The 27,404-nt window shown below is 44.7% G+C and overlaps 1 protein-coding gene and 1 long non-coding RNA gene across 2 annotated transcripts in view; one reads left to right on the top strand and one right to left on the bottom strand.

Moving 5' to 3' along the window:
* LOC149971375 (uncharacterized) overlaps positions 1 to 27,404 on the top strand; it is a 318,492-nt gene that overhangs the window by 206,597 nt on the left and 84,491 nt on the right. The window lies entirely within an intron of this gene.
* LOC110506389 (coiled-coil domain-containing protein 102A) overlaps positions 21,045 to 27,404 on the bottom strand; it is a 69,314-nt gene continuing 62,954 nt past the window's right edge. The window contains exon 9 of the mRNA XM_036963790.2: positions 21,045 to 22,485. Within this exon, the coding sequence (XP_036819685.2) occupies positions 22,356 to 22,485 (130 nt within the window). The 3' untranslated portion in view covers positions 21,045 to 22,355. The remainder of the gene's footprint in view (positions 22,486 to 27,404) is intronic.

Raw genomic sequence — 27,404 nt, forward strand, 5'->3', positions numbered from 1 at the left:
GAGAGTGTGCAAAGCTGTCATCAAGGCAAAGGGCGGCTACTTTGAAGAATCTGTTTGTTTAACATTTGTTGGTTACTACATGATTCCATATGTGTTGTTTCATAGTTTTGATGTCTTCACTATTATTCTACAATGTGGAAAATAGAATGGAATGAGTAGGGGTGTCCAAACTTTTGATTGGTACTGTAAATTTCTACACAAAAAAAAATGTAATCCAGCGACCCACCTGGACCCCTGCCAAGACCCACAAGTGGTTCCCGACCCATAGTTTGGGAACCACTGCCCTAAGAGACAGGCTTACTCATTGGAGTGGAGTCTGCAGATCAGTTGCAGAAACAGAAAATACTCCAGAACTGATTATGTTATCTGCATGTCATACCTGTAAACAAAGAGCATGCATGTACACGGGCTTGCACACACACATCCACGCACACGGTTAACTACCAAAACAAGCAAGTAAAAGAGGAGGCAGTGAACAGGGAAATTAGTATCATAATGCAAAATGTATTAATTTATAATGACAGAAAACAGACGGAAATCACCCCTGCTGTGAAATAAACTCTTGCGGTGGAGAGACAGACAGCACGGCTTCATTAGCATGGAGCTCCCATTCGGCAGGCCATTAAATGTGCAAATTAAGAGTAAGCACAGAAACAAATGCTATTTTACATACATCAGGGGCAATAAAAGTGAAGTTGTTCAAATCCGAACTGTGTATTTCACATAACAGATGGCAAAACAGCATAATTTCTTCAAGCTCGGATGGAGAATATACTTGTGCCTTCCAGCTCAAAGACGTCTCCTGTTAAGCACTCCTAGAAGACACATTCTCATCCTTTGTTTTATGCAGAATTTGGCTCTCTCAAATACAATCCTGGACCTCTTCCACTGCTCTCTCTAACATTTTATATCATCTCGTAGCAACTAATATTTCCCAACTGAGAGATAACAAACGCATCTGTCACTGTTTTGGCACACATCACTTGCCATCCCACAAAGTCAGAAGCATAGCATCAGTAACATTACCAATACAATGAGTTCCTGCACACTCAATATTTTACCTTGAACATACCCTCGAGTCAACAAGACGAGATTTTGAAGGATAACTCGGCACATTTCAATTGAGATAACCCATGACCCAATTCAGGTATTGGATTGATACACACTGTGAGAGTCTGCTTTTGTCTGTTATGACTCTCCACTTCCAGGAAAGTGGAAAGTATGACTCTCCACTTCCAGGACAAACATGGAGACCACTCCACTTAACTTCTCCACTGAAGAGAACTGATTGGTCTTTTGAGCAAGTGCAAGTGTTTCGGCGCTTGATCAAGACTACAGGAAGGATAATTGGTATAGACCAAGAATCACAAAAATCACAAAACTCATCCTCCAGAAATGTGACTCGTTTCAGGAACCTTTGCTTATGTCGCGCTTCACTACTTCACAGGAGTGCCATTTGAACGGAAACTTAAAAATAAAAAATAAATGCGTTTTTGGGCAGAAATGCCTTTTGGAACATGTGAACTTCCATGTGCCTTAATAACAAACGTGTATGCCATCTGTAAATACAAATGCAATTGTTAAATTACGAGCGTAGTTGGTTTAGTCATGGAAAAAGTCAGCAACCTTCCCGCTACTCATGATTGGCTGAGATAATGAGTGGGCTGGACATGCCGAGAGATGAGTTCGGATTGGTCTGCCATGTAGCACGCTTCTGTCTATAATATGAGCTGGTCAGTATGTATAGGTAATCCTTTCTAACACAGATTTTTTGAAAGATAGCACATAGTAGAACTGCATAAGTGTTGCTCTCCATTTCCTGGGGGACGTGTTTTGAAATCAGTGGAATTAGGGTATTATAGCTAAGGAGCATACCACCCTGCATACCACTGCTGGCTTGCTTCTGAAGCTAAGCAGGGTTGGTTCTGTTCAGTCCCTGGATGAGAGAACAGATGCTGCTGGAAGTGGTGTTGGAGGGCCAGTAGGAGGCACTCTTTCCTCTGGTCTAAAAAATATCCCAATGCCCCAGGGCAGTGATTGCCCTGTGTAGGGTGCCGTCTTTCGGATGGTGGGACATTAAACGGGTGTCCTGACAAATGAGAATGTGTTCTCAGTCAACTTACCTGGTAAAATAATGGATAAATAAATAAAAGGATATGGAGAAAATTCTGGCATTTGATTGCAAATATGCAGACGGAGTCGAAAGAGAACCCATAGAAGTAACAAAAGCATGGATTCATTTTTCTGCATCATTTTTGGACAGAAAGTTTCAGATTTTTACAATGTTACGTAGATGGAAAAAGCTGTCCTTGAAACAGTGTTGATATGTTCGTCAAAAGAGAGATCAGGGTCCAGAGTAACGCCGAGGTCCTTCACAGTTTTATTTGAGACGACTGTACAACCATCAAGATTAATTGTCAGATTCAACAGAAGATCTCTTTGTTTCTTGGGAACTAGAACAAGCATCTTTGTTTTGTCCGAGTTTAAAAGTAGAATGTTTGCAGCCATCCACTTCCTAATGTCTGAAACACAGGCTTCTAGGGAGGGCAATTTTGGTGCTTCACCATGTTTCATTGAAATGTACAGCTGTGTGTCATCCGCATAGCAGTGAAAGTTAACATTACGTTTTCGAATGACATAGTGAAAACAATAGTGGTCCTAAAACGGAACCTTGAGGAACACCAAAATGTACAGTTTATTTGTCAGAGGACAAACCATTCACAGAGACAAATTGATATATTTCCGACAGATAAGATCTAAACCAGGCCAGAACTTGTCCGTGTAGACCAATTTGGGTTTCCAATTCCTCCAAAAGAATGTGGTGATCGAGGGTATCAAAAGCAGCACTAAGGTCTAAGAGCACAAGGTCAGATGCAGAGCCTCGGTCTGAAGCCATTAAAAGGTAATTTACCATCTTCACAAGTGCAGTCTCAGTGCTATGAAGTATACATTGTTTGTCTTCAGGAAGGCAGTGAGTTGCAGCGCAACAGCTTTTTCTAAAATTTTAGAGAGGAATGGAAGATTCGATATAGGCCGATAGTTTTTTATATTTTCTGGGACAAGGTTTGGCTTTTTCAAGACAGGCTTTATCACTTTAAGTGAGTTTGGTACACATCCGGTGGATAGAGAGCCATTTATTATGTTCAACATAGGAGGGCCAAGCACAGGAAGCAGCTCTTTCAGTAGTTTAGTTGGAATAGGGTCCAGTATTCAGCTTGAAGGTTTAGAGGCCATGGTTATTTTCATCATTGTGTCAAGAGATATAGTACTAAAAAACTTGAGTGTCTCCCTTGATCCTAGGTCCTGGCAGAGTTGTTCAGACTCAGGACAACTGAGCTTTGGAGGAAGACGCAGATTTAAAGAGTCCATAAAAGATCATGATCTTTTCCTCAAAGATATTCATGAATTTATTACTGCTGAAGTGAAAGCCATACTCTCTTGGGGAATGCTGCTTTTTAATTAGCTTTGTGACAGTATCAAAAATACATTTCGGATTGTTCTTATTTTCCTCAATTAAGTTGGAAAAATAGGATGATCGAGCAGCAGTGAGGGCTCTTCGATACTGCACGGTACTGTCTTTCCAAGCTAGTCGGAAGACTTCAAGTTTGGACAACATTTCTTTAAACAATCATATAAAGAAAAAAAGTCTGCACTTTTGAACTAAAACAGTGCAACTAATAATTAAAAGCTCACATTTCTAAATTCCATACTCTAAAAGTAAGGTAGATACAAATTATGTGTGACATTGTGGTTACAATAACGAATGTAGCCCATCATGCATATTAGCAGGACAATATACTTTTTTAGCCCGGCTACTGTTGTGAAAATCCCTCAACTTGCAATGTATTCAATGATTAAGTACTCTAAAGTGTTACATTTCTAACTCAAACCTGTGAGCTCTGGAACTCCACCTCTGACAGGCAGAGTCAACATACTGTACGTTGCAGGTTCATCAGGTCGTCGGTTCACCCTGGCATTTCCTTTCCTCTTCTGACAACAGAACTTGACCAACTGCTCACCGGGCACTGCAAGGGCCGCCCGGACCGTTATGCTGTTCTGCTATTCCAAGGATGTGTAACCGAAGAGAGATACCACGAGTGGGCACAGAATACATAATCTTCCCGCTGTGGGCGTCTATTTCAGCAACGTTTTGTGCTGCTCTGAGACAAGCATGACGAAACAAAAATGTTAAACTATTCCATTAAATTCTTAAGATATGTGTTGACTGAATATAAGCAAGTGATGTCTGCTAAATAATCAAGTTAGGTTTCTCCAGATTTTTTGGGGGTAAAAAACAAACTGGCTTTATTTACAAATTAGTGAGAATGGCTAACCCCATGTCCAAGAATTGCCTTTTTCTCGCTCACTCTAGGTTAAATGAAAACAAAATCTCCAAAATATCATTACTTTTTAAACAAAGCGATTATTATTATTAATGAATTTAGAAAAAAAGCCCCTGAGGATATGTGAGAATATCTAACGGAAAATGCCCCTTAGATATTAGAGTCCTCCAATCCTCTAAATGTAATTATTGTCAGAAAGTCATGTCATTGAAAACATTTTTTTCCAATATCCTGTAGGCCTACCATAGGTGAAATGAGTCTCACTAGTGTTGAGTGATGTGCTGTTAAAAATGGTGTAGGTTTTTTTATTTAAAGAGCATAAAAAACTTAGAAGCAAAAGCCTACAACTATTTTAGCACTGTTTCGCGCTGTTCTGAGGCAAGCATGGGAACTGGTCTTCATAAATCAATGAGATTTTTATTTTCACTGAATCTCCAGTTGGGTATTGGTTAGAAAAGAATTGGAAAATGAGGGTGCAGAAATGTTATGCTCTTAGTGTAACCTTTATTTAACTAGGCAGGTCAGTTCCGAACAAATTCTTATTTACAAGGACAGCCTACTCCTTCCTCGTGCCCTGCCGGGATTCTTTAGCTAAATAGCCCAGTACTGTACTGCCGACCGTCACGTTGTACAGTGCCATCTATTCTTCGAATAGAAAAAACATAATATTAATCAAATTAATTAAACAAGTACCGGTCAAAAGTTTGGACACACCTACTCATTCCAGGATTTTTCTTTATTTTTACTATTTTTGACATTGTAGAATAATAGTGAAGACATCACAACTATGAAATAATACCGGTCACCCGTGTGCACTGCATTCTGTAGTACAGACATGGCCTGCTCTCCCTTACGTAAGGAATTAGGCACTTTCCCATGTTTACTACAGTATGTATTGTAGACTGTACAGTAGCATATATTTCATTAATAAAATAATGATAAAAAATACTCTTTCAAAATGCAGATGTTGATTTAGTTATGGATCCATAACGAATTACAATGGGAATAAATATCACTGATTGACAGAAATATTGGAACAAGGTTGTCTAATGAAGGCAAACAATTTAGAATCCTCCAATCCTGTAGCTTACTCCTGACCGTCATGTTGTACAGCGTCATATTTCCCATTCCATCCAAACGGAAACCCTGAGGGTTTTGTTTTTCATTTTTCTCTGAATAGTAACACCATAATATTAATCAAATTAATTAAGGCCAAATTTCTTACAATCAATCCCATATACTATGTTATTACAAAAAAGGTTTTAAATTCTCTGGTAATAATACGGAATACTATCAAATGCTTCTCAAAGATGCCCTCTGGTGGTCAAACTAGCAAACTAGCAGTAACAGAACTAGCAGTAACAGAAAAAATGGCTGACAATTAAATGACGTGCCACAGAATGCTGCGGCAGCACCCAAGGTGTGCCGCAGTATGACGCAACTTTTAAAGGAGGAACCACTGTAAGACCGAATCGAGCTGGTCAGTCACAAATATGAAAGCATTTTACAGGACAGTACCCGTCCCCTTCACTCAAAACTTAGTCATAGCAGCAGCCAGACAAGGGGAAAGAGACATCTTCAAAAGAATATCAGAACAGGGACGGGGGACTCTTTTATTCCAACGGCCATTGGGCTGTACAATGGATAGTCTATTGGTCAGCATATTGCACTTTATTGTAACGACTTCTGCTGGAGTCGGTACCTCTCCTTGTTCGAGCGATGTTCAGTCGGTCGATGTCACTGGCCTTCTAGCCATCGCCGATCGACTTTTCATTTTCCATTTAAAATCAAATCAAATCAAATGTATTTATATAGCCCTTCGTACATCAGCTGATATCTCCAAGTGCTGTACATAAACCCAGCCTAAAACCCCAAACAGCAAGCAATGCAGGTGTAGAAGCACGGTGGCTAGGAAAAACTCCCTAGAAAGGCCAAAACCTAGGAAGAAACCTAGAGAGGAACCAGGCTATGAGGGGTGGCCAGTCCTCTTCTGGCTGTGCTGCATGGAGATTATAACAGAACATGGCCAAGATGTTCAAATGTTCATAAATGACCAGCATGGTCAAATAATAATAATCACAGTAGTTGTCGAGGGTGCAGCAAGTCAGCACCTCAGGAGTAAATGTCAGTTGGCTTTTCATAGCCGATCATTAAGAGTATCTCTACCACTCCTGCCGTCTCTAGAGAGTTGAAAACAGCAGTTCTGGGACAGGTAGCACGTCCGGTAAACAGGTCAGGATTCCATAGCCGCAGGCAGAACAGTTGAAACTGGAGCAGCAGCATGGCCAGGTGGACTGGGGACAGCAAGGAGTCTTTGTTTTGTCTTTGTTTTCTACACACCTGGTTGCAATTCCCCCATTACATGTTCATTATTTAACCCTCCGGTGTCCCCAGTGTCTGTGTGCATGTTTGTTCTATTGATCAGGCTGTTACTGACGGCTGGTATTTTGTTGCTGGGTTTTGTTATTACGCCCGTTTATGTCGTGGTGCCGGTATTTTTCCCGCACTGTAGTATTGTGTTTATATTGGTGTTATCTTGTATTAAATACCTTGTCCACGCATCTCAGCTCTCCTGCGCCTGACTACTTTTACCAGTTACCCACAGCCTTGACATTTATTGCTCTTTCGCTGTAAATATGTAGGTTATTGCACTTTCAAATTCATTTTATTGTGTATTATTCTGTGTTTTTATGTTTTGTGTACTGTATTTTTAAGCACATGACCAAATGAATTTTCCTCTGGTGGGATAATAAAGTTGATCTGTACTGAAGTGCTCAACACAACACTTGGTTCACGCTATTATTTGAGTGTGTGCACACAACTTGTCACCGTGTGCTCCCTCTCCGGCCTCTAGGTCACCAGGCTGCTGATTATTGCGCACACCTGTCACCATCGTCACGTGCACCTGGACTCCATCACCTCCTTGATTACCTTCCCTATATCTGTCAGTCCCCTTGGTTCTTTCCTCAGGTGTTATTGACTCTGTTTCATGTTGTTTGTGTTTGTTGTTTTATGTACCGTTTATTTATTAAACACTCACTCCCTGTTCTTGCTTCCCAACTCTCAGCGTACATCGTTACAGAAAAACACCTCACCTAAGGAAAGCATCAGGGAATGTTTTTTTTCTTCTGTTGGAAGGTATGTCATGTCCGGGTGTTAGTACAGGAGCTACCAGGGAGGCCTCAGCCTGCTCGTCGGGCTCTCACGCCTCAGCCGGCTCGTCGGGCTCTCACGCCTCAGCCGGCTCGTCGGGCTCTCACGCCTCAGCCGGCTCGTCGGGCTCTCACGCCTCAGCCGGCTCGTCGGGCTCCTACGCCTCAGCCGTCTCGTCGGTCTCTCACGCCTCAGCCGGCTCGCCGGGCTCTCACGCCTCAGCCGTCTCGTCGGGCTCCTACACCTCAGCCTTCTCGTCAGGCTCTCACGCCTCAGCCGTCTCGTCGGGCTCTCACGCCTCAGCCGTCTCGTCGGGCTCTCACGCCTCAGCCGTCTCGTCGGGCTCACACGCCTCAGCCGTCTCGTCGTGCCCCTACGCCTCAGCCGTCTTGTCAGGGCCCCTACGCCTCAGCCGTCTCGTCGGGCCCCTACGCCTCAGCCGTCTCGTCGGGCCCCTACGCCTCAGCCGTCTCGTCGGGCTCTCATACCTCAGCCGTCTCGTCGGGCTCTCACGCTTCCGCCTTCTCGTCGGGCTCTCACGCCTCAGCCGTCTCGTCGTGCCCCTACGCCTCAGCCGTCTTGTCAGGGCCCCTACGCCTCAGCCGTCTCGTCGGGCCCCTACGCCTCAGCCGTCTCGTCGGGCTCTCATACCTCAGCCGTCTCGTCGGGCTCTCACGCTTCCGCCTTCTCGTCGGGCTCCTACTCCTCAGCCGTCTCGTCGGGCTCTGATTACCTTCCCTATATCTGTCAGTCCCCTTGGTTCTTTCCTCTGGTGTTATTGACTCTGTTTCATGTCAGTGCATTGTTTGTGTTTGTTGTTTTATGTACCGTTTATTTCTTAAACCCTCACTCCAAGGAGGAATAAGAGGATGAGGGTCTGTAGAGTAGACATGAGACAAGAACAGTCAGCTCCTAACATCATGAAACAAACACCACTACCCAACAAATGGTGGAGCTTGGACTGTATCTGTCTATCACTGAACTCCAACAGAGAATGTCGCCTGAACCTTACCTGCTCTCTTGGTGTGGAGGAAAAAGAACACCAGGCCGCAGTAAACCCAGACAGTCTGGACACAGCAAGCTGTTTGTAAGCCACTTAGACAGTGAGACACAATAAGTAATCTAACATGAACCTTGACAGGCCCTTTAACAGCCCTCAGTTTCACAGCGAAAGTTGTGACCGACCGCAATACACCGTACCGGTACCTTTGTTCATTGGAAACTGAACTCACATCAACTCCATTACCACACGTTGCATCTGAACTCTCAATAGGAGGAGAGGAGGGTGGAGGGGATGAGGAGGGGTGAGGAGGGGGTGCTGGGTGTACACTATGACAGCTTGTGTTGTCTCTGCTCTGTGTCTGTGAGCACAGCGACATGGGGAGTAATAGACGGGTAGAATGGAGTCAGGTGACAGGACCTGTAATTACTGTCACTGAGACCAGACACTCTGTCTTCTTCTCCTCTCTCAGGGAGAACAAAAAGCAGCTGAGCGCTCTCCTCTCACATGCTCTGTGTCGTCACATGACTCACGGAAGTGTAGCCAGTCTGCCCGCTATTGTTCCAGGGGAGAGGACAGGCAGGCGGGCAGCAGGGAGAAATGCTTTGTACCCCTCAATCCTCCTAACACAGCTTTAGGTGTGGCCAAACTGGGTCACTATAAAAAAGGATTCAGTATTGCAAGTATTTTCAAGTATTGCTTCAAGTACTCTCTTGGTCCCCATAGGATAACCCTTTTTAGTTCCAGGTAGAATCCTTTGGTGGTGAAAAAAGTTATACGAAGGACCTTTTTGTGGTGAAAGGGTTCCACATAGAACATTGTATGAGTGAAAGGGTTACTACTTGGAACCAGAAATAGTTATTTTCAGAGGGTTCTCCAAGGGTGACAATTGAAGAACCCTTTATGGTTTTATGTAGCACCTCTTTTTCTAAGAGTCTAGTGGAAGTCTGCAAATCTTAATCAGGTGACTGTAGCCACCCTGCTATCAACCAACGAGACAGAACTAAGTCTCACAAAGCCCGTATCCACAAAGCATCTCAGAGTTGGAGTGCGAATCTAGCGTTCAGTTTTGACTTTGAGATCATAATGAATAGGATTGTATGGACAGATCCTAGTTCAGCACTCGCACTCTGAGACGCTTTGTGGATATGGGCCCAGGACTCACTGTGCACTGGATACAGGAGACTCAGCTTCTACTGTTTCTGTTGAACGAGAAATCTGTAGACCAGAATGTCTGTTTAAAAGAAAAACACAAATAGCCCCTTGTTGACAGAAATACTATGTGACACAGCGCAAGCACAAGTGATTTGTGTCTCTTACCCAGAGGTTAGGAACACAGCGCCAGTCAGTCTAAAGGCAGGTTGAGCCCTGAAACTATACAGAAGAGGAAGTGTACATAGTTTCCTGGCAATCATAATGTATCAGCATCACACATGTAACAAATTGTTATGACAGTTGATAAGGTAAAATCATTGATAACACTATTACTAGTATTAGTAAAGTACCAAGTACTCAGTACTTCAGCAGAAAATAGAGCTATTTATTTCAAGTGTTTTGGGATATGTAGTACATGGCATGAGGGCCATGTGACACAGTGTATCTGAGAGAAAACAAAAAGACGTGGAGAAATTAAATCTGCTCTGTGAGAAATCCCAGATGGAATGTCTTTCTGTTGGATATGTCTGTGCTGAGACAGAGCTTTGCGACGCTTGGAAGGGAAGCCAAGAACATGACGAGAAAAACATGGCGGGACTTTGATGTACGACAAGCACATAAGAGGCAAAGTAACATTTTTTTTTGAAAGGAAAAGGGATGGAGTCTTTTGTTGCCAGTGAGGCGATAGTGTCTATTATTCCTTTATTTGCTGTCTGTTACATTCTGGAATCCAGTATAGTCTTTTTTCACTCTGACAGCGAAGTGTGGACTTTTTTATTCTAATTTTCTTGTTCCTTTCTTTAGAAATCCCTACTGATTGTCCTGTCACCATTTCCTGGCTGCCTCCTCACCCTGTGGGGACAGATCCCTCACAAAATGGAATAAGAAATGACATATCTAATCTCACCAGATTGCCCCAGTTTTATTAGAAGAAGATTAGAATTTAATGCTATCAAATGAAATGCGGGATAAAGAAGCTCAATTTATGTTTTCTCCATGCCTTTGCACTTACTGTAGCCGTGTGATGATAACACATTACGAACAGCATCATCACAGCTTTGAAGTATTGATAAAATCCTGTTCAAAACGATCACCTCGTCCGTTTATATTGTTTTTACCCCTCTTTGTCCCTTAACTAGCTCCCTGTTCTCAACAGATCTCAACAGTATGTGAGATGTTCAGTATATTCTCGCACAGATGCACGGGCAGATCTCACAGGCATCTACACCCCAAACTCCCTCATTTTACAACATCCGCCATAATCCATCAGCCAGTAAAGGCAATATTTTTAAGAGGCCTGAACTCTGGATTAGCTTCATCTCCTTCGCACAGCCAAATTGCCATTTGTGCCTCTAGCAAGTGGGGTAATAGATTAAAGAAGACACATTAAAACAGTCAAACCTCTCAGTTTCATTACTCATTCATGAAATCCAGGAGAAACAACTGCCCTGTTGACAATGTCTAAATTACAAATTACCTTTCAATCACGTCCAAGTTATAAAATTTACTTCTGGCCACCAGCCAACAATGTGTGTTGAGGATACAGTATGTTGATCTCACCTGTCAGTCTCACAGTCTCAATGGCAAGTACCAGCCCTACAAGAGTCAAAATACTGGATTGTGTGTGTGTGTGTGTGTGTGTGTGTGTGTGTGTGTGTGTGTGTGTGTGTGTGTGTGTGTGTGTGTGTGTGTGTGTGTGTGTGTGTGTGTGTGCCCCTACCAGTGGGCATCTGGATGTCGCCTGGAGAAGTGTAGCTCCAGCTGTAAAATCATCACCCCATCAGAACACGTCTGACACACATGTAACAGCCTGTTAAAAACATAATGGAACAATGAAATAGAACAGGATGGAAAATAACACGCAGAAGAGAAAATGAGGGCATGTGTAGGCCAGTCGCTGGAAGCGCAGCAAAAGTGAATGACACAGGCTATTTAAACATTGAAAGTCATAAATCCTCACATAGCAACGAAAAATAAAAACGACAAAATATGAATGCTTGTGCACATGGCTTGGAGCAGAATAACAAAAAAAACATACACATACTATACTGTACATACTACACTGTAATGTCCTTCACACACACACACACACACACACACACACAACGGGGTGTGCCCTCACATATCCAGAGATGAAAGTGAATATCTGCTAGTCCCCAAGCATAATTATGCTCAGATCAATTTAATCTGCTCCTTTCCTGCCTCAAACCCATTAGCTTCATAATGAGAAAGGCTGAGAGATTACACAATGAACTAAAGGAACATAATGAACTATGGTCGGGACTACAAACACGGACAGCTCCACAGCACAGCACAGGTCTGTAGAGAAGGAGGGGGAGGCACGCAATCTGGTGTACTTTCAGGGGTAATAACTCCCGGTCCCCCAGATCATAGTTTTACTCTGCCAGACCGAGCTTCTTCGAAAAGAAAGCGCAGGGGCGGAGCTTCAGTGGCGTGCCCGAGCGCTGTGATAACACGGCTCCAACCCCAGCCTCGGACGCGTCCACCTCCACTATGAACGCCAAAGAGGGGTCCGGATGGGCCAACACGGGAGCATTGCTAAACAGTGCCTTTAGACGATTGAAAGTTCTGTCCGCCTCTGCTGACCACCATAAACGCGCCGGCCCCTCCTTTAGCAGTGAGGTAATGGGAGCTGCCACCTGGCCAAAACCCCGGATAAACCTCCGGTAGTAATTGGCAAACCCTAAAAACCGCTGCACCTCCTTTACCGTGGTCGGAGTCGGCCAATTACGCACGGCCTTTACGCGGTCACACTCCATCACCACCCCCGGAATGGAAATGCGATAACCCAGGAAGGAAACGGCTTGTTTGGAGAACACACATTTCACGGGGGCCTCACTGCGGTGGCGGTCAGCGCTCCTCTTCTGCCGTCCACCAGCTTGTTTGAGTGATTCCTGGACGGCCCTCCAGGTCTCCTTTGAGAGCTGCACACACTCCTCCCCCGCAGGAGCTTCGGTCTGGCTCTGATGCCACGGTGCCATGACCGGCTGGTAGCCCAACACGCACTGAAAAGGCGACATGTTCGTGGAGGAGTGGCGGAGTACCTCGCCCATTCTCCTGGCAATACGACCGCAGAAACCTAGCCACATCCTGGTTTACTCTCTCCATGGGCGGAGGTGGCTCAGAACTCACTCCGGAGAGCCTTGCGGTTGAGGGCAGAGCAGTTGCTGTATCAGGCGGTGATACAGCCCGACAGGATGCTCTCAATTGTCCATCTGTAAAAGTTGTGAAGGTTTTAGGTGACAAGCCAAGTTTGTCTGTGATGTGTACGCCAAGGAACTTAAAGCTTTCCACCTTCTCCACTACTCCACCTTCTTGCACTTCATGATGACAAAAGTGAGTGTCATTTAAATAGTCATCACTAAATAGTCATTTAGTTCAGTTATCTTTGCCTTCTTGGGTACAGGAACAATGGTGGCCATCTTGAAGCATGTGGGAACAGCAGACTGGGATAGGGAGTGATTGAATATGTCAGTAAACACACCAGCCACCTGGTCTGAGCACACTCTGAGGACGCGGCTAGGGATGCCGTCTGGGCCGGCAGCCTTGCAAGGGTTAACACGTTTAAATGTCTTATTCACATCGGCCAAGGAGAAGGAGAGGGGGGGGGGGCTCGCATTCCTTGGTAGTGGGCTGTTTCAGTGGCACTGTATTATCCTCAAAGCGGGCAAAGAAGGTGCTTAGTTTGTCTGGAAGCAAGACGTCGGTGTCCGTGACATGGCTGGTTTTCTTTTTGTAGCCGTAATTGCCTTTAGAAAATATGGTACTCAGTAATGTGTTGCATTGGATTTGCCCTAAACATAACACTTTGTATTCAGGACAAAAAGTTAATTGATTTGCCACATTTTTTGCAGTATTACTTTAGTGCCTTGTTGCAAACAGGATGCATGTTTTTATATTTGTATTCTGTAAAGGTTTCCTTCTTTTCACACAGTCAATTAGGTTAGTAATGTTATTGATCCATCCTCAGTTTTCTCCTATCACAGCCATTAAACTCTGTAAATGTTTTAAAGTCACCATTGGTCTCGTGGTGAAATCCCTGAGCAGTTTCCTTCCTTTCCGGCAACTGAGTTAGGAAGGGCACCTGTATCTTTGTAGTGACTGGGTGTATTGATACACTATCCAAAGTGTAATTAAAAACTTCACCGTGCTCAAAGGTATATTCAATGTCTGCTTTTTTATTTTTACCCATCTACCAATAGGTGCCCTTCTTTGCGAGGAATTTGAAAACTTCCCTGGTCTTTGTGGTTGAATCTGTGTTTGACATTCACTGCTTGACTGAGGGACCTTACAGATAATTGTATGTGTGGGGTACAGAGATGAATAAGGTTAAACACTATTATTGCACACAGTGTGTCCATGCAACTTATTATGTGACTTGTTAAACAAATGTTTACTCCTGAACTTATTTTGGCGTGCCATGCCAAAGGGTTTGAATACTTACGAACTCAACCTTTCATTTTTTCATTTGTAATATAACTTTTAATAAAAATGTAAAAAATACACTTTGACGTTATGGGGTATTATGTGTAGGCTGGTGACAATACAATCTACATTTGATAAATTTTCAATTCAGGCCGTAACACAACAAAATGTGGAAAAACTCACAGTACAGTGTTACATGGTTGTAGCATCCATGCTCACCCCACACAGTTATTACTTTTCCACTGACAAACTGTCACGACTTCCGCCAAAGTTGGTCCCTCTCCTTGTTCGGGCGGTGTTCGGCGGTCAACTTCACCGACCTTCTAGCCATCACTGATCCATTTTTCAGTTTCCATTGGTTTTGTCTTGTCTTCCATCACACCTGGTTTCAATCCCATCAATTACATGTCCTTACCGGTGATTGTTTGTTGTATGTATTGGTGCTAGTTATGTTCTTTATTTTATACATTTTGATTTTCAGAGGTTTTGAATACTTATTAACCTGTTCCGACGAGCAATCCCGTATCCGGGAGCGTAATTATAGCCTCAAGCTCATTACCATAACGCAACGTTAACTATTCATGAAAATCGCAAATGAAATTAAATAAATATATTGGCTCACAAGCGTAGCCTTTTGTTAACAACACTGTAATCTCAGATTTTCAAAAAATGCTTTTCAACCATAGCTACACAAGCATTTGTGTAAGAGTATTGATAGCTAGCATAGCATTAAGCCTAGCATTCAGCAGGCAACATTTTCACAAAAACAAGAAAAGCATTCAAATAAAATAATTTACCTTTGAAGAACTTCAGATGTTTTCAATGAGGAGACTCTCAGTTAGATAGCAAATGTTCAGTTTTTCCAAAAATATTATTTGTGTAGGAGAAATCGCTCCGTTTTGTTCATCACGTTTGGCTAAGAAAAACCCCCGAAAATTCAGTCATTACAACGCAAACTTCTTTCCAAATTAACTCCATAATATCAACAGAAACATGGCAAACGTTGTTTAGAATCAATCCTCAAGATGTTTTTCACATATCTATTCGATGATAAATCACTCGTGGCAGTTTTGTTTCTCCTCTGTTCAAAATGGAAAAATGCACGCACTTGGAGATTACGCAATAGTTTTGACGGAGGACACTGAGCGGACACCTGGTAAATGTAGTGTCTTAAGGTCAATTTTCCAATGATATGCCTACAAATACGTCACAATGCTGCAAACACCTTGGGGAAACGACAGAAAGTGTAGGCTCATTCCTTACGCATTCACAGCCAAATAAGGAGACATTGGAACACAGCGCATTCGAAATCTGGCTCACTTCCTGTATGAAATTTCATCTTGGTTTCGCCTGTAGCATTAGTTATGTGGCACTCACAGACAATATCTTTGCAGGTTTGGAAACGTCAGAGTGTTTTCTTTCCAAAGCTGTCAATTATATGCATAGTCAAGCATCTTTTCGTGACAAAATATCTTGTTGAAAACGGAAACGTTTTTCATCCAAAAATGAAATACTGCCCCCAGAGGTTTAAGAGGTTAAACAGCTCAGTTTATACCAAGTTTATTCTCCTGTGCCTGACTTCCCTGCCACCAGCACGCACCCCATTACAGAATCACCGACCCGAACTATGGAGTCAGCAGGAGAAGGTACCCCGGCCATTGAGGTGGAGGAGCGCGTCCAGGAGCATGCAGCAATGCTTTACCATCTTTGCACCGCCATGGACCGCGTTGTCAAGACAATGGACCGCTGGGAGAGACAGGCAGACAGGCAGCTCCAATAGGCGACCAAGCACCCTGCGCACCAGGGACATATGCGTGGCGCGTGTAGCGGAGTATATCAAGATGTCATCAATATACACCACCACACCCTGCCCGTGCAGCTCCCTGAAAATCTTGTCTACGAAGGCTTGGAAGACTGATGGCGCATTCATCAACCGGACGGCATGACGAGGTACTCATAGTGCCGAGGTGGTACTAAAAGCCGTCTTCCACTCATCTCCCTCTCGGATAAGCACCAGGTTGTAAGAGCTCCTGAGATCTAGTGAAGAAGCGCACCCGTGCATTGACTCTATCGCTGTGCCTATGAGCGGTAGCGGGTAACTATACCTCACAGTGATCTGATTCAGACCCCGATAGTCAATACACGGGCGCAGAATGCCAGAATGTTGGTGCAGAACGTCACTGCAGTGAGGCCCCGGTGTTCGCACCGTGGGACCGGGTCTGGCTCTCGACCCGAAACCTGTCCCTCCGCCTGCCCTGTCAGAAGCTGGGTCCGCGGTTTGTGAGGCCATTTAAAGTCCTGAGGAGAGTGAATGAGGTTTGTTTCAGATTACAGCTTCCCCCTTCCTCCGCCACCCTCTGGACACTGAGGGGGCCCCAGCGTACTCCGTTTGTTCCATACTTGATTTGCGATGTCGGGTGAGGGGCCTTCAGTACCTCGTGGACTGGGAGGGGTATGGTCCGGAGGAGAGATGCTGGGTTCCATTGGAGGACGTGCTGGATCCTTCTATGCTGTGAGAGTTCCACCGTCCCCATCCGGTTCGCCTTGCGCCTCGCCCTCCAGATTGTCCCCGAGGTCGGTGTTGACGCACTGCTGGAGCCGCGGGTCGGGGGGGGGGGGGGGGGGGGGGGGGTACTGTCACAACTTCCTCTGAAGTTGGCCCCTCACCTTGTTCGGGCGGTGTTCGGCGGTCGACATCACCGACCTTCTAGCCATCACTGATCCATTTTTCATTTTCCATTGGTTTGGTCTTGTCTTCCATCACACCTGATTTCAATCCCATCAATTACGTGTTGTGTATTTAACCCTCTGTTTCCCCTCATGTTCTTGTCGGTGATTGTTTGTTGTATGTATTGGTGCTAGTTATGTTCTGGTGTCCAACGGGTTTTGCACCCTCTTATTTTATTTTATACATTTTGGTTTTCGGAGGTTTTGAATACTTATTAAACAGCTCCGTTTATACCAAGTTCATTACACAAACACCCATGGGAACGAGCTGAGAGAGCACATTTCATTACCTGTTGTTAGCAGATTGTGTGCGTGGGTGTGTTGTATGTGAAATTATGTGGATATGCCTATCTGTCAATAAACCGTTGCCTAAGTTATGTTACTTGTGTATAATGTACACTGAGCAAACCAAACATTAGGAACCCCTCCCTGATATTAAGTTGCACCACCTCCCTCAGAACAACCTCAATTCGTCAGGGCATGGACTCTACAAGGTGTCGAAAGCGTTCCACAGGGATGCTGGCCCATGTTGACTCCAAAGCTTCCCACAGTTGTGTCAAGTTGGCTGGATGGTAGACCATTTGGAGGGTGAACAATTTGGACCATTCGGGTAGTGGAACCTTCTTGATACACACGGGAAACTGGTGAGTGTGAAAAACACAGCAACTTTGCATTTTAGTGCAACCAACTTAAGTGAACAACAATAGGAGGAAGACTGCGGTGCACTCATACATTAGGGAGTGATGTCTTGCCGTTGGGAGCAGACCAGCGACTGGTGTGTGAGCAGAAGGGTTCATCTGTAACCAGATGGGCAGCAGTAGCATGCAGCAGTGGGTAGGAGGAGAAACAGTGGGTTGGACACATTGGTTGGGTGCTCAGACTGAGAATCAGAGATCGACTTGAAGCTATGAAGAACATTCCCTCTATAAACACTCTCTAGTCGTACAACCTGGTGTCAGTTTAGAAGCATCACACTGTGAAGCTTTTGCAATGTCATAATACTGAAGAACAATCAAATACGGTCAGGGTGCGTCAGTCTATCCCACTGCACTGCACGTTCTCAATTCTGCAATCCTTTTTGTCTTTTTTTTCTCCTGTGGCGGTGGTGTCGAGGGTGTCTGCTGAACAAGGACAGTGTGGGAGAAGAGAGAAGGGAGAGTAGAGTGAGTCCCAGAGACAGACGCAGTCAGAGCGGCCCACATTGGTGTGGTACCATGCCAGTCCTCCCAGTGGAGGGAACAATGTGGGCACTCTCCAAACAACTACGCAGCATATTAACAAACACATTCTGTACCGTTTCCATTTGAAATAAACATGCACGTGCACACACACACACACACACACACACACACAAACACATTCACTCACTCTCTTTCATTCCTCATGCACACCAGCTCACACTTGCTACACATATGCACACATAGGGACTAACGGAACAAATAGCCTTCCAAGCTCCATCGAAAGGAGGAAATAGTATTTGAGGCTGATCTGTGATTTAGTCCTTCAACCTACATGGAGCTTAATCAGAGTAGTATAACATATTAATTAAGCTTTCCTGTCTGAGGAGGTTCATATCACACACTATAATTACTATCATGTCTGCCAGGGAAGAGCCAACGCACACCATAGCCTTGTATTGTTGGCTCTGAGCTAAAAGTCAGGCAGTTACCATTGGTCTGCCTCAATCTCATTAAAGTTCACCCAAGCGTGAGTGAGCGTGTAGAAGAGCGAGCAAGAGAGCGAGAGAGATACACAGAGAGTGCACATGTATTGTACAAGCATAGATTCCTATAGAATTCGTATAGGGATTACAATAACATGGATTTAGGCCCACATTATTTCTTACAGTATTTTTACAGGTCAAGCCATACAGTAATGCGGAACACTTAATTATTAGTGCGTGCCGATAAAGCCCCTGAAAAAGTATGTGCAGGTCTTGCTTCAGTTGAACAGGAAAGACAAAAACCCGGCGTCAGCTTTGGTAACACTCAAGTAGGCATGGTGCAGCGAGAGCAGAGACAGAGAGGAGACTTCAACAAAGAGAGAGGAACAGAGGAGGAGGAAAGATAAGTGTTGTCTCTCTCTCTCTGCAATGTAATCTGGGTCCTCTTCCTGCTGTCGCTCATGCTAATGGTCTCTGACTTGGAGGGAAGCCACACAGCAGAGTAGAGCAGAGCGGAGAATAGCAGGGCTGGGACTCTGACTGACGCAGGGACTGAGTGACTGGGGCCTCCTCAGTAATGACCCAGCAACCAATGGGCCTGAACAGAACCTGATGCAGCATGAACCTCACACAGCCCCAGACACACTGCATGCTTAGAGATAGAACACAACACACAGACTCAGATCCATACAATTACACTCGCATGAATGTGACCACACAAACGTATACGACATAGCCTGGGCATAGAATTAGGCAGAAGCAAAAAAACAGTATGTTCTGCTCACTAAATGACCCCAAAGCCCAACCTGCAAATGGTTGGTATTGATGAACAGTCTGAAGCCTAATTCCAATGGTCTGATCAAAGCTGTCAGACAGAACTCTCCCCTTATCCTTTTCAGTCTGTTTGCTTCTATCTCTCTCTCTGTCCTTATGCACTGGGCTTAATGAGCTGTAATGAATTGTCTTCGGTACACTGGATATCAGAGAGCCATCCCAGAGCCCTGGTCACATGAGAGAGGACCGAGCGAAGGCAGAGAGAAGAAGACAGAGAGGAGAGGAGAGAGAACAGAGGACAGAGAGGAGAGGGCGGAGAAAAGAGGCCAGAGAGGATAGGCCAGAGAAGAGGGCAGAGAGAAGAAGACAGAGAGGAGAGGAGAGAGAAGAGAGGACAGAGAAGAGAGGGTGGAGAAAAGAGGAAAGAGAGAAGAGGGCTTCGAAAAGAGGACAGAAAGGAGAGAACAGAGTGAAAAGGTCAGAGCGGAGAGAACCAGAGGTCTGCTCTGTCAGAGATCTCCAGCCATATCTGCACTCCACCTCAACCTGCACTCAACCCAATACCTCAGTGTCAGCCATCAAAACATGAACAACCATACAGGTTTGAGGAAGAGGTGATTGTACAAAACATTAGGAACACCTTCCTAATATTGAGTTGCATTCTCTTTTGCCCTCAGAACAGGTTCAATTTGTTGGGGGTATGGCCTCTGCATGGTGTCAAAAGCATTCCACAGGGATGCTGGACCTTGTTGACTGCAATGCTTCCCACAGTTGTGTCAAGTTAGCTGGAAGTTCTTCGGCTAGTGGACCATTCTTGATGCACACAGAAAACTGTTGAGTGTGAAAAACTCAGCAGCGTTGCAGTTCTTGACACACTCAAACAGGTGTGCCTGACACTTACTACCATACCCTGTTCAAAGGCACTTCAATCTTTTGTCTTGTCCATTCACCCTCTGAATGGCACACATCCACAAACCATGTCTCAATTGTCTCAAGGCACAAGAATCCTTCTTTAACCTCTCCTCCCCTTCATCCACACTGATTGAAGTGGATTTAACAAGTGACATCAATAAGGGATCATACTGTAGCTTTCACCTGCATTTACCTGGTCAGTCTATGTCATGGAAAGAGCAGGTGTTCCTAATGGTCAGTGTACAATCCTATCATATGAGAGTTCGGGTGAATGTCACTTTATGTTACAGTACAACAGCCAAAGGATGTTCAATGCAATCCACTGGCACAAAAGAGGACGACGACTAGACCATGGGAGGAACAGCTCCTGTTTGGGAAGCTTCCTGTGTGATACTATCCTGCTGCCAGAGGGCTGGGAGAGGAGACCCGTTAGACTCAGACCTCTAAGAGACGTCGTAAGACTGATGGCACTATGGGGAAACATCACTGCAGCGGGCTGGACAATACCGTGTTCTACCGAGCAGATTCCCAATGTATGAACACAAGGACCTGGCGATGTTGTGTAACACAACATCAATGGCGTTTCTCTTCTGCCCCCGAGCCGTGAAGATAACACATCCCGAGATAGACGTGTCTTGTTTTTGAGGGAAACACATCTGGCTGTCTTTCCTTTCGTGACTCACCTCCACCTTGGCCCGAAGGTCGTACTCGACTTCTCTCATGTCACAATAGGCATTCAAACGTTGACCCCCACTCCACGCATGTTGAGTTCATGGCGGCTTTGATGTTCAGATGACCCTCTATCAAGATATTACACCGTCTTAAACGTACACACACACATCTGACACAATGATCATGGCAAGAGACAAGGTTTACATGTACACATAACATTTATAGAGCTAAATACAAAAAAAACACTGTGGTTTACAGATCAATCATCAAAAACAACAACATAAATAGTTTGCATGTCCGTGACAAAATAACTTGGTCCCTGTAGTAGCAGATGAGTAAGCGGGAGTGATAGCCGCTGTCTTATTGCTTTCAGAATGAACAGAACAGAAAGGCCTGCACACTGAATAAGCTCCCAATGACCACATCATTGACCACGTCACCATCCACGAGGGTCTTGGCCTGACGAAGATCCTGGTGGATCAAAACCGTGCGGTGTGCAGGCCCTTTCTGTGATTCTCTAGTATTGTACTTAATCAGCCCGGGCACCTACGTTTTTTCTAAGGATGTGTGTATTGACCACCAACGTTTCTTTCAGAATGAACAACCCAATATGTCCAGAAGGTAAATACTGTAGGTCTTAACGGACCCGTCCTCTACATAAGCACCTTGTCCCTTAGTAGTTATGGTGAGGGGACATAGCGGTGGAGGGCCCTTAATGTCCCTTCATATCCGGTCCCAGTCTCTCCCAAGAATACTACCTGTCCCTCATACTGGGAGAATTTAGCTGTCTGAGGCTGAGCCCAAAACACTGATGAACTAATGATGAGCCCAGGTGCCAGGCGCCGAGCACACACCCATAGCACAGTGACCTGATGGCTAATGACCTTTACTGTACTGAACGGTGTGCACAGCTAACGATACCAAATGCATTACATAACATTCCCAGAACACTGCCGGAACATCACAGCTAGGTCAACGCCCCTTTCCTGAGTGTTTTGATACATCAGGAAGGATACTGTACAACATTCACTGGGTGACAGAACTCAGGAAAGAGAAAGAGAAGGAAGGGTGGAAGAGGAGGCATGAGTTTCCGACCGAGGATTGGGTAGCAGTGTGATTGCGAGAGTTTCACCACTGAGGGTGTTGTAGATATGGGAGTGATGGTAATGATGGTTGGGATCTAGAGGGCTGTAGGCTCAGGCTGTAGTGGCTTTTAACTGTAGTGCACTGTGGGTTGTACTGTAGTGTGGTAGTGTAGTGTACTGTCAGTTGTCGTGTAGGGAGGGCTCTCTCAGGAACCCTGCTGGTAGCTCTGTAGTTCACGGGTACAGGTGGCGACGGGTTCCATGGCAACCTTGCCCATGACAACCATGTGCCAGTGTTTGTCTCTAACAGGATGAGCCAGGTCAATGGAGATCACAGCTGTCCAACGATCAGTCTGTCTGTCTATGGGACACACACGGTGTGAAATGAAGAGCCCTAAGTCAGAGTCTGTGTGTCCTTCCTTTGTTCATGGGATCTGGATCTGTAGCTCCTCCTCCTCTTCGTCAGGGTCGCTGGGCGGTCCGTCTGGGTTCTCCGGGCTGAACCGAGCTGACCTCATCTTCCCAAACAGGCCCGGGCTCTTCTGCCGCCGCAGTCTAGAACAGAGGAACACAGAGGAGAGGAAGAGTGAGTGGCCTTGAGTGAGAAGGCTACTTCAGGTTTTGATCTCCATTTTCCACAACTGGCACTTAAAGGCCCAGGGCTGTCAAAATTCTGTTTCTCCTGTAAAAGTCTGATTATTCCCCCAACAACTAAGGTAAAGTTCTTCCAGAAAATCACTGTGGAGATCTCAAAGGTGAGCGAGTAAACAAAGGCATATTTCAGGACTCTGCGTCGGATAAACAAACCATGCATAATTCACCATTGCCTAAAAGCCCAGCACAACGGAGCTGCTTCCGTTGCCAGGTAACACTCAGTTAGCCAGCAATGACCAGTTACTGAGCCACGGCTGCTATACTGGTGATCATATCACAAGGACAACAGTGAAATACTAACATTATCTCTACAGAGGTAGAGTGGGGGGACAGGAAGAGAGAGGGAGAGAGGAATAGAGAGAGAGAGAGAGAGAAGGCGGAGGGAGGTCTGCTCTCTACAACCCAGGTACATTTTTTGAAATTCAGCAGAAGGTTCCCATCAAGCCTGGCTGTAATGAATCCCTCTGAGGCTCAGAGAAAAGCTTAAATTATTTATCAACGAGCCGCTTGCCGAATTGATCTTCATTTTGAGATGATTCATCACCTTGACTTGGGCCCAAAATCCTACCTGCGTGTTTGCAGTCGGCTCGGTCTGCGCCATAATGACAAAGACAAACAGGTACAAAGGAAAAGCAGACGCAGTTAATTCCTTAAACCAACACGCTCTCTCTTTCCTGTCTGTTTCACTCTCTCTTTACCTTCTCCAGCTCCCTCCTTCTCTCTCTTCTACTTTCTCCAACTCCTTCCTTCCCCTGTGTCGTAGCAAGTTCAGTATATCTGCTGTCAGTCTTTATTAGGACACAACAGCTTAACCGTCAGGAAACTTGTGTTGAAGACAATGCCTGGCGTCTGAGGCTGTCCAGGTAAATAGAGGACTCATTAGAGAGGAGGAGCCCAGCCAAGACCCCAGACCAGCCCAGCTCCCAGGACATGCAGTTACACTGCTGATCAACTAGACAGTAGCACTCATGAACCTACGATAGCTAACAACACTAGGCCAGCCACCACTGCACCACTGCCTGCCTGGGACTGACTGGCGACTGACTGACTGACTCACTGACTGACCAACTATCTGACTGACTGACTCACTGACTGACTAAAGGACTTACTGAGTGACTGACTCACTGACTGACTGACTGACTGACTCACTGACTGACTCACTGACTGACTGACTGACTGACTGTCTGACAGACTGACTGACTGACTGAAGGATTCACTGACTGACTAAAGGACTTACTGAGTGACTGACTCACTGACTGACTGACTGACTCACTGACTGACTGACTGACTGACTGACTGACTGTCTGACAGACTGACTGACTGACTCACTGACTGAAGGATTCACTGACTGACCCATTGTCTGACTGACTGACTCACTGACTGACTGAAGGACTCACTAACTGACTAACTCACTGACTGATTCACTGACTGACTCACTGACTGACTCACTGACTGACTGACGCACTGACTGAAGTGCTCACTGACTGACTGAAGGATTGACTGACTCACTGACTGACTGACTGACTGACTGACTCACTGACTGACTCACTGACTGACTTACTGACTGACTGACTGACTGACTGAATGACTCACTGACTGGCTGACTGACTGACTGACGGACACAGACTGACTGACTGACTCACTGACTGACTGGACTCACTGACTGACTGACTGACTGACTGACTGAAGGACTGACTGACTGAAGGACTCACTGACTGACTGACGGACTCACTGACTGACTGACTGACTGACTGACTGACTGATTGAATATGAGAGGGTGGGTGAGCTGGCTGTAAACAGATAGTGAGATTTACATTATGAGCTGTCCAAGTTCATGAGTAATCAATGTGAGCTGGGGGCGCTAATCAGTCAGTAATGATACTGTGGGACCCATATAAATATTAGGCATAAAAAATAGCCACCCTTCTTTTTTATATAATTATTATGGGTAATATCTTTAGACAATCACATGGTACTGCAAAGCAGACCAGTACTTTGGGGTAAAAGATGGTTATTGTAGTTATTACTGACTAATGCTCAATGTCAGGCACTGTTAGGCCAACTAAGAGATCTCAGAGGTCTTAGGGCTCTTAGATTATTGACCATCAGTAGAACGAGACCTAGTGATGATAGAGGCAGCATGTCTGATGTGCCATGTACACTACCGTTCAAAAGTTTGGGGTCTCTTTGAAATTGACATTTTCTGTCCATTAAAATAACATCAAATCTATCAGAAATACAGTGTTGATATTGTTAATGTTGTAAATAACTATTGTAGCTGGAAACGGCAGATTTTTTATGGAATATCTACATAGGCGTACAGAGGCCCATTGTCAGCAACCATCACTCCTGTGTTCCAATGGCACGCTGTGCTAGCTAATCCAAGTTTATAATTTTAAAAGGCAAATTGTAACGATCGTCTGTGGTGGAAGAAGGTGAGGACCAAAGCGCAGGGTGGTAAGTGTTCATGTTTTTAATCAAATAACTGAACACTGAACAAAACAACAAACGACAACAAACAGTCCCTCCCGTAAGGTGAATGAAAAAACACTAAACAGGAAATAAACACCCACGAAACACAGGTGGAAAAAGGCTACCTAAGTATGATTCTCAATCAGGGACAACGATTGACAGCTGCCTCTGATTGAGAACCATACCAGGCCGAACACAGGAAATCCCAAATTATAGAAAAAAGAACATCGACAATCCACCCAACTCACGCCCTGACCATACTGAAACAAAGACATAATAAAAGAACTAAGGTCAGAGTGTGACACTAATTGATCATTAGAAAACCCTTTTGCAATTATGTTAGCACAGCTGAAAACTGTTGTTCTGATTAAAGATGCCATACAACTGGCCTTCTTTAGACTAATTGAGTATCTGGAGCATCAGCATTTGTGGGTTCAATTACAGGCTCAAAATGGCCAGAAACAAAGACTTTCTTCTGAAGCTCGTCAGTATATTCTTCTTCTGAGAAATGAAGGCTATTCCATGCGAAAAATTGCCAAGAAACGGAAGATCTCGTACAACGCTGTGTACTACTCCCTTCACAGAACAGAGCAAACTGGCTCTAACCAGAATAGAAAGAGGAGTGGGAGGCACCAGTGCACAACTGAGCAAGAGGACAAGTACATTAGAGAGTCTTGTTTTAATGTTCTCCAGATACAGAGAAATACACCTACTGTGTTGTATACTAACCGAGTGTCTAGCTAGCCAACTGGCAAGGTGGTGCGTCACAGTGAGTTATGAAATTAGCCATCTGTAACCTCGAATATGAGTGGAAATGTGAATGTGTCCATAGTATCACTTCTTCACTGTTTTATAAAGTAAAAGTGTTTAGTACAAGTTTATATCCTTTTAAGAGAATGAGAATTTACATATTTGTGATACAGAGACTAATGATCATAGTCAGAAGGAGACCTAGTGATGATAAAGGCGGCATGCCTGATGTGCCCTGTCTGTCTTGTGATTTAAAAAAAAGAAAAGTAATCATTCTAAACTTCTACACGCTTGAAAGTCGGTGACATTGTTCAAGTGTGCAACAATACCAGCAATAGAGGAGTGTGTGTGTTCAGTGTGTGTTTAGTGAGTGTTCAGTTTGAGTTCAGTGTGTGTTTAGTGAAAGTTCAGTGTGTGTTCAGTGTGTGTTTAATGAAAGTGCAGTGTGTTCAGTGTGTCTTCAGTGTGTGTTTGGTGAACATTCAGTGTGTGTTCAGTGTGAGTGTTCAGTGTGTTTAGTGAGTGTTCAGTGTGAGTGTTCAGTGTGTGTTCAATATGTTCAGTGTAAGTGTTCAGTGTGTGTTTAGTGAGCATTGAGTGTGTGTTCAGTGTGTGTTCAGTGTGAGTTCAGTGTGTGATCAGTGTGTGTTTAGTGAGCGTTCAGTGTAAGATCAGTGTGTGTTTAGTGTGAGTTCTGTGTGTGTTCAGTGTGATAGCGCAGTGTTTGTTCAGTGTATTCAGTGTCCGTGTTCAGTGTGTGTTCAGTGTGAGTGGTCAGTTTGTGTTTGGAATGTGTTTATTGTGTTTAGTGTGTTCAGTGAGTGTTCAGTACTTGTTCAGTGTGTTCAGCATGAGTGTTCAGTGTGTGTTTAGTGAGCTTTCAGTGTGTGTTCAGTGGGAGTGTTCAGTGTTTGTTCAGGGTGTTCAGCGTGAGTGTTCAGTGTGTGTTTAGTGAGCTTTCAGTGTGTGTTCAGTGGGAGTGTTCAGTGTTTGTTCAGGGTGTTCAGTGTGAGTGTTCAGTGTGTGAGTGTTCAGTGTGTGTGTGTTCAGTGTGTGTTTAGTGTGTTCAGTGTTTGTTTAGTGTGTTCAGTGTGTGTTCAGTGTGTGTTCAGTGTGTGTTTAGTGAACATTCAGTTTGTGTTCAGTGTGAGTGTTGAGCTGTGTGTTCAGTGATTGTTCAGTGTGTGTTCAGTATGAGTGTTCAGTGTTTCTTCAGTGTGAGTTTTCAGTGTGTGTTTAGTATGTTCAGTGTGTGTTCAGTGTTTGTTCAGTGATTGTTCAGTGTGAGTGTTGAGCTGTGTGTTCAGTGATTGTTCAGTGTGTGTTCAGTGTGAGTGTTCAGTTTTGATCAGTGTGTTCAGTATGAGTGCTCAGTGTGTGAGTTTTCAGTGTGTGAGTCTTCAGTGTGTGTTTAGTGAGCGTTTAGAGTGTGTTCAGTGTGAGTGTTCAGTGTTTGATCAGTGTGTTCAGTATGAGTGTTCAGTGTGTGAGTGTTCAGTGTGTGTTTAGTGTGTTCAGTGTGTTTAGTGAGCGTTTAGTGTGTGTTCAGTGTGAGTATTCAGTGTTTGATCAGAGTCTTCAGTGATTGAGCAGTGTGT

This window comes from Oncorhynchus mykiss, chromosome 26 (genome assembly GCF_057628025.1).
Source record: "Oncorhynchus mykiss isolate SJ-2025 chromosome 26, ASM5762802v1, whole genome shotgun sequence".
Classification (NCBI taxonomy): Eukaryota; Metazoa; Chordata; class Actinopteri; order Salmoniformes; family Salmonidae; genus Oncorhynchus; species Oncorhynchus mykiss.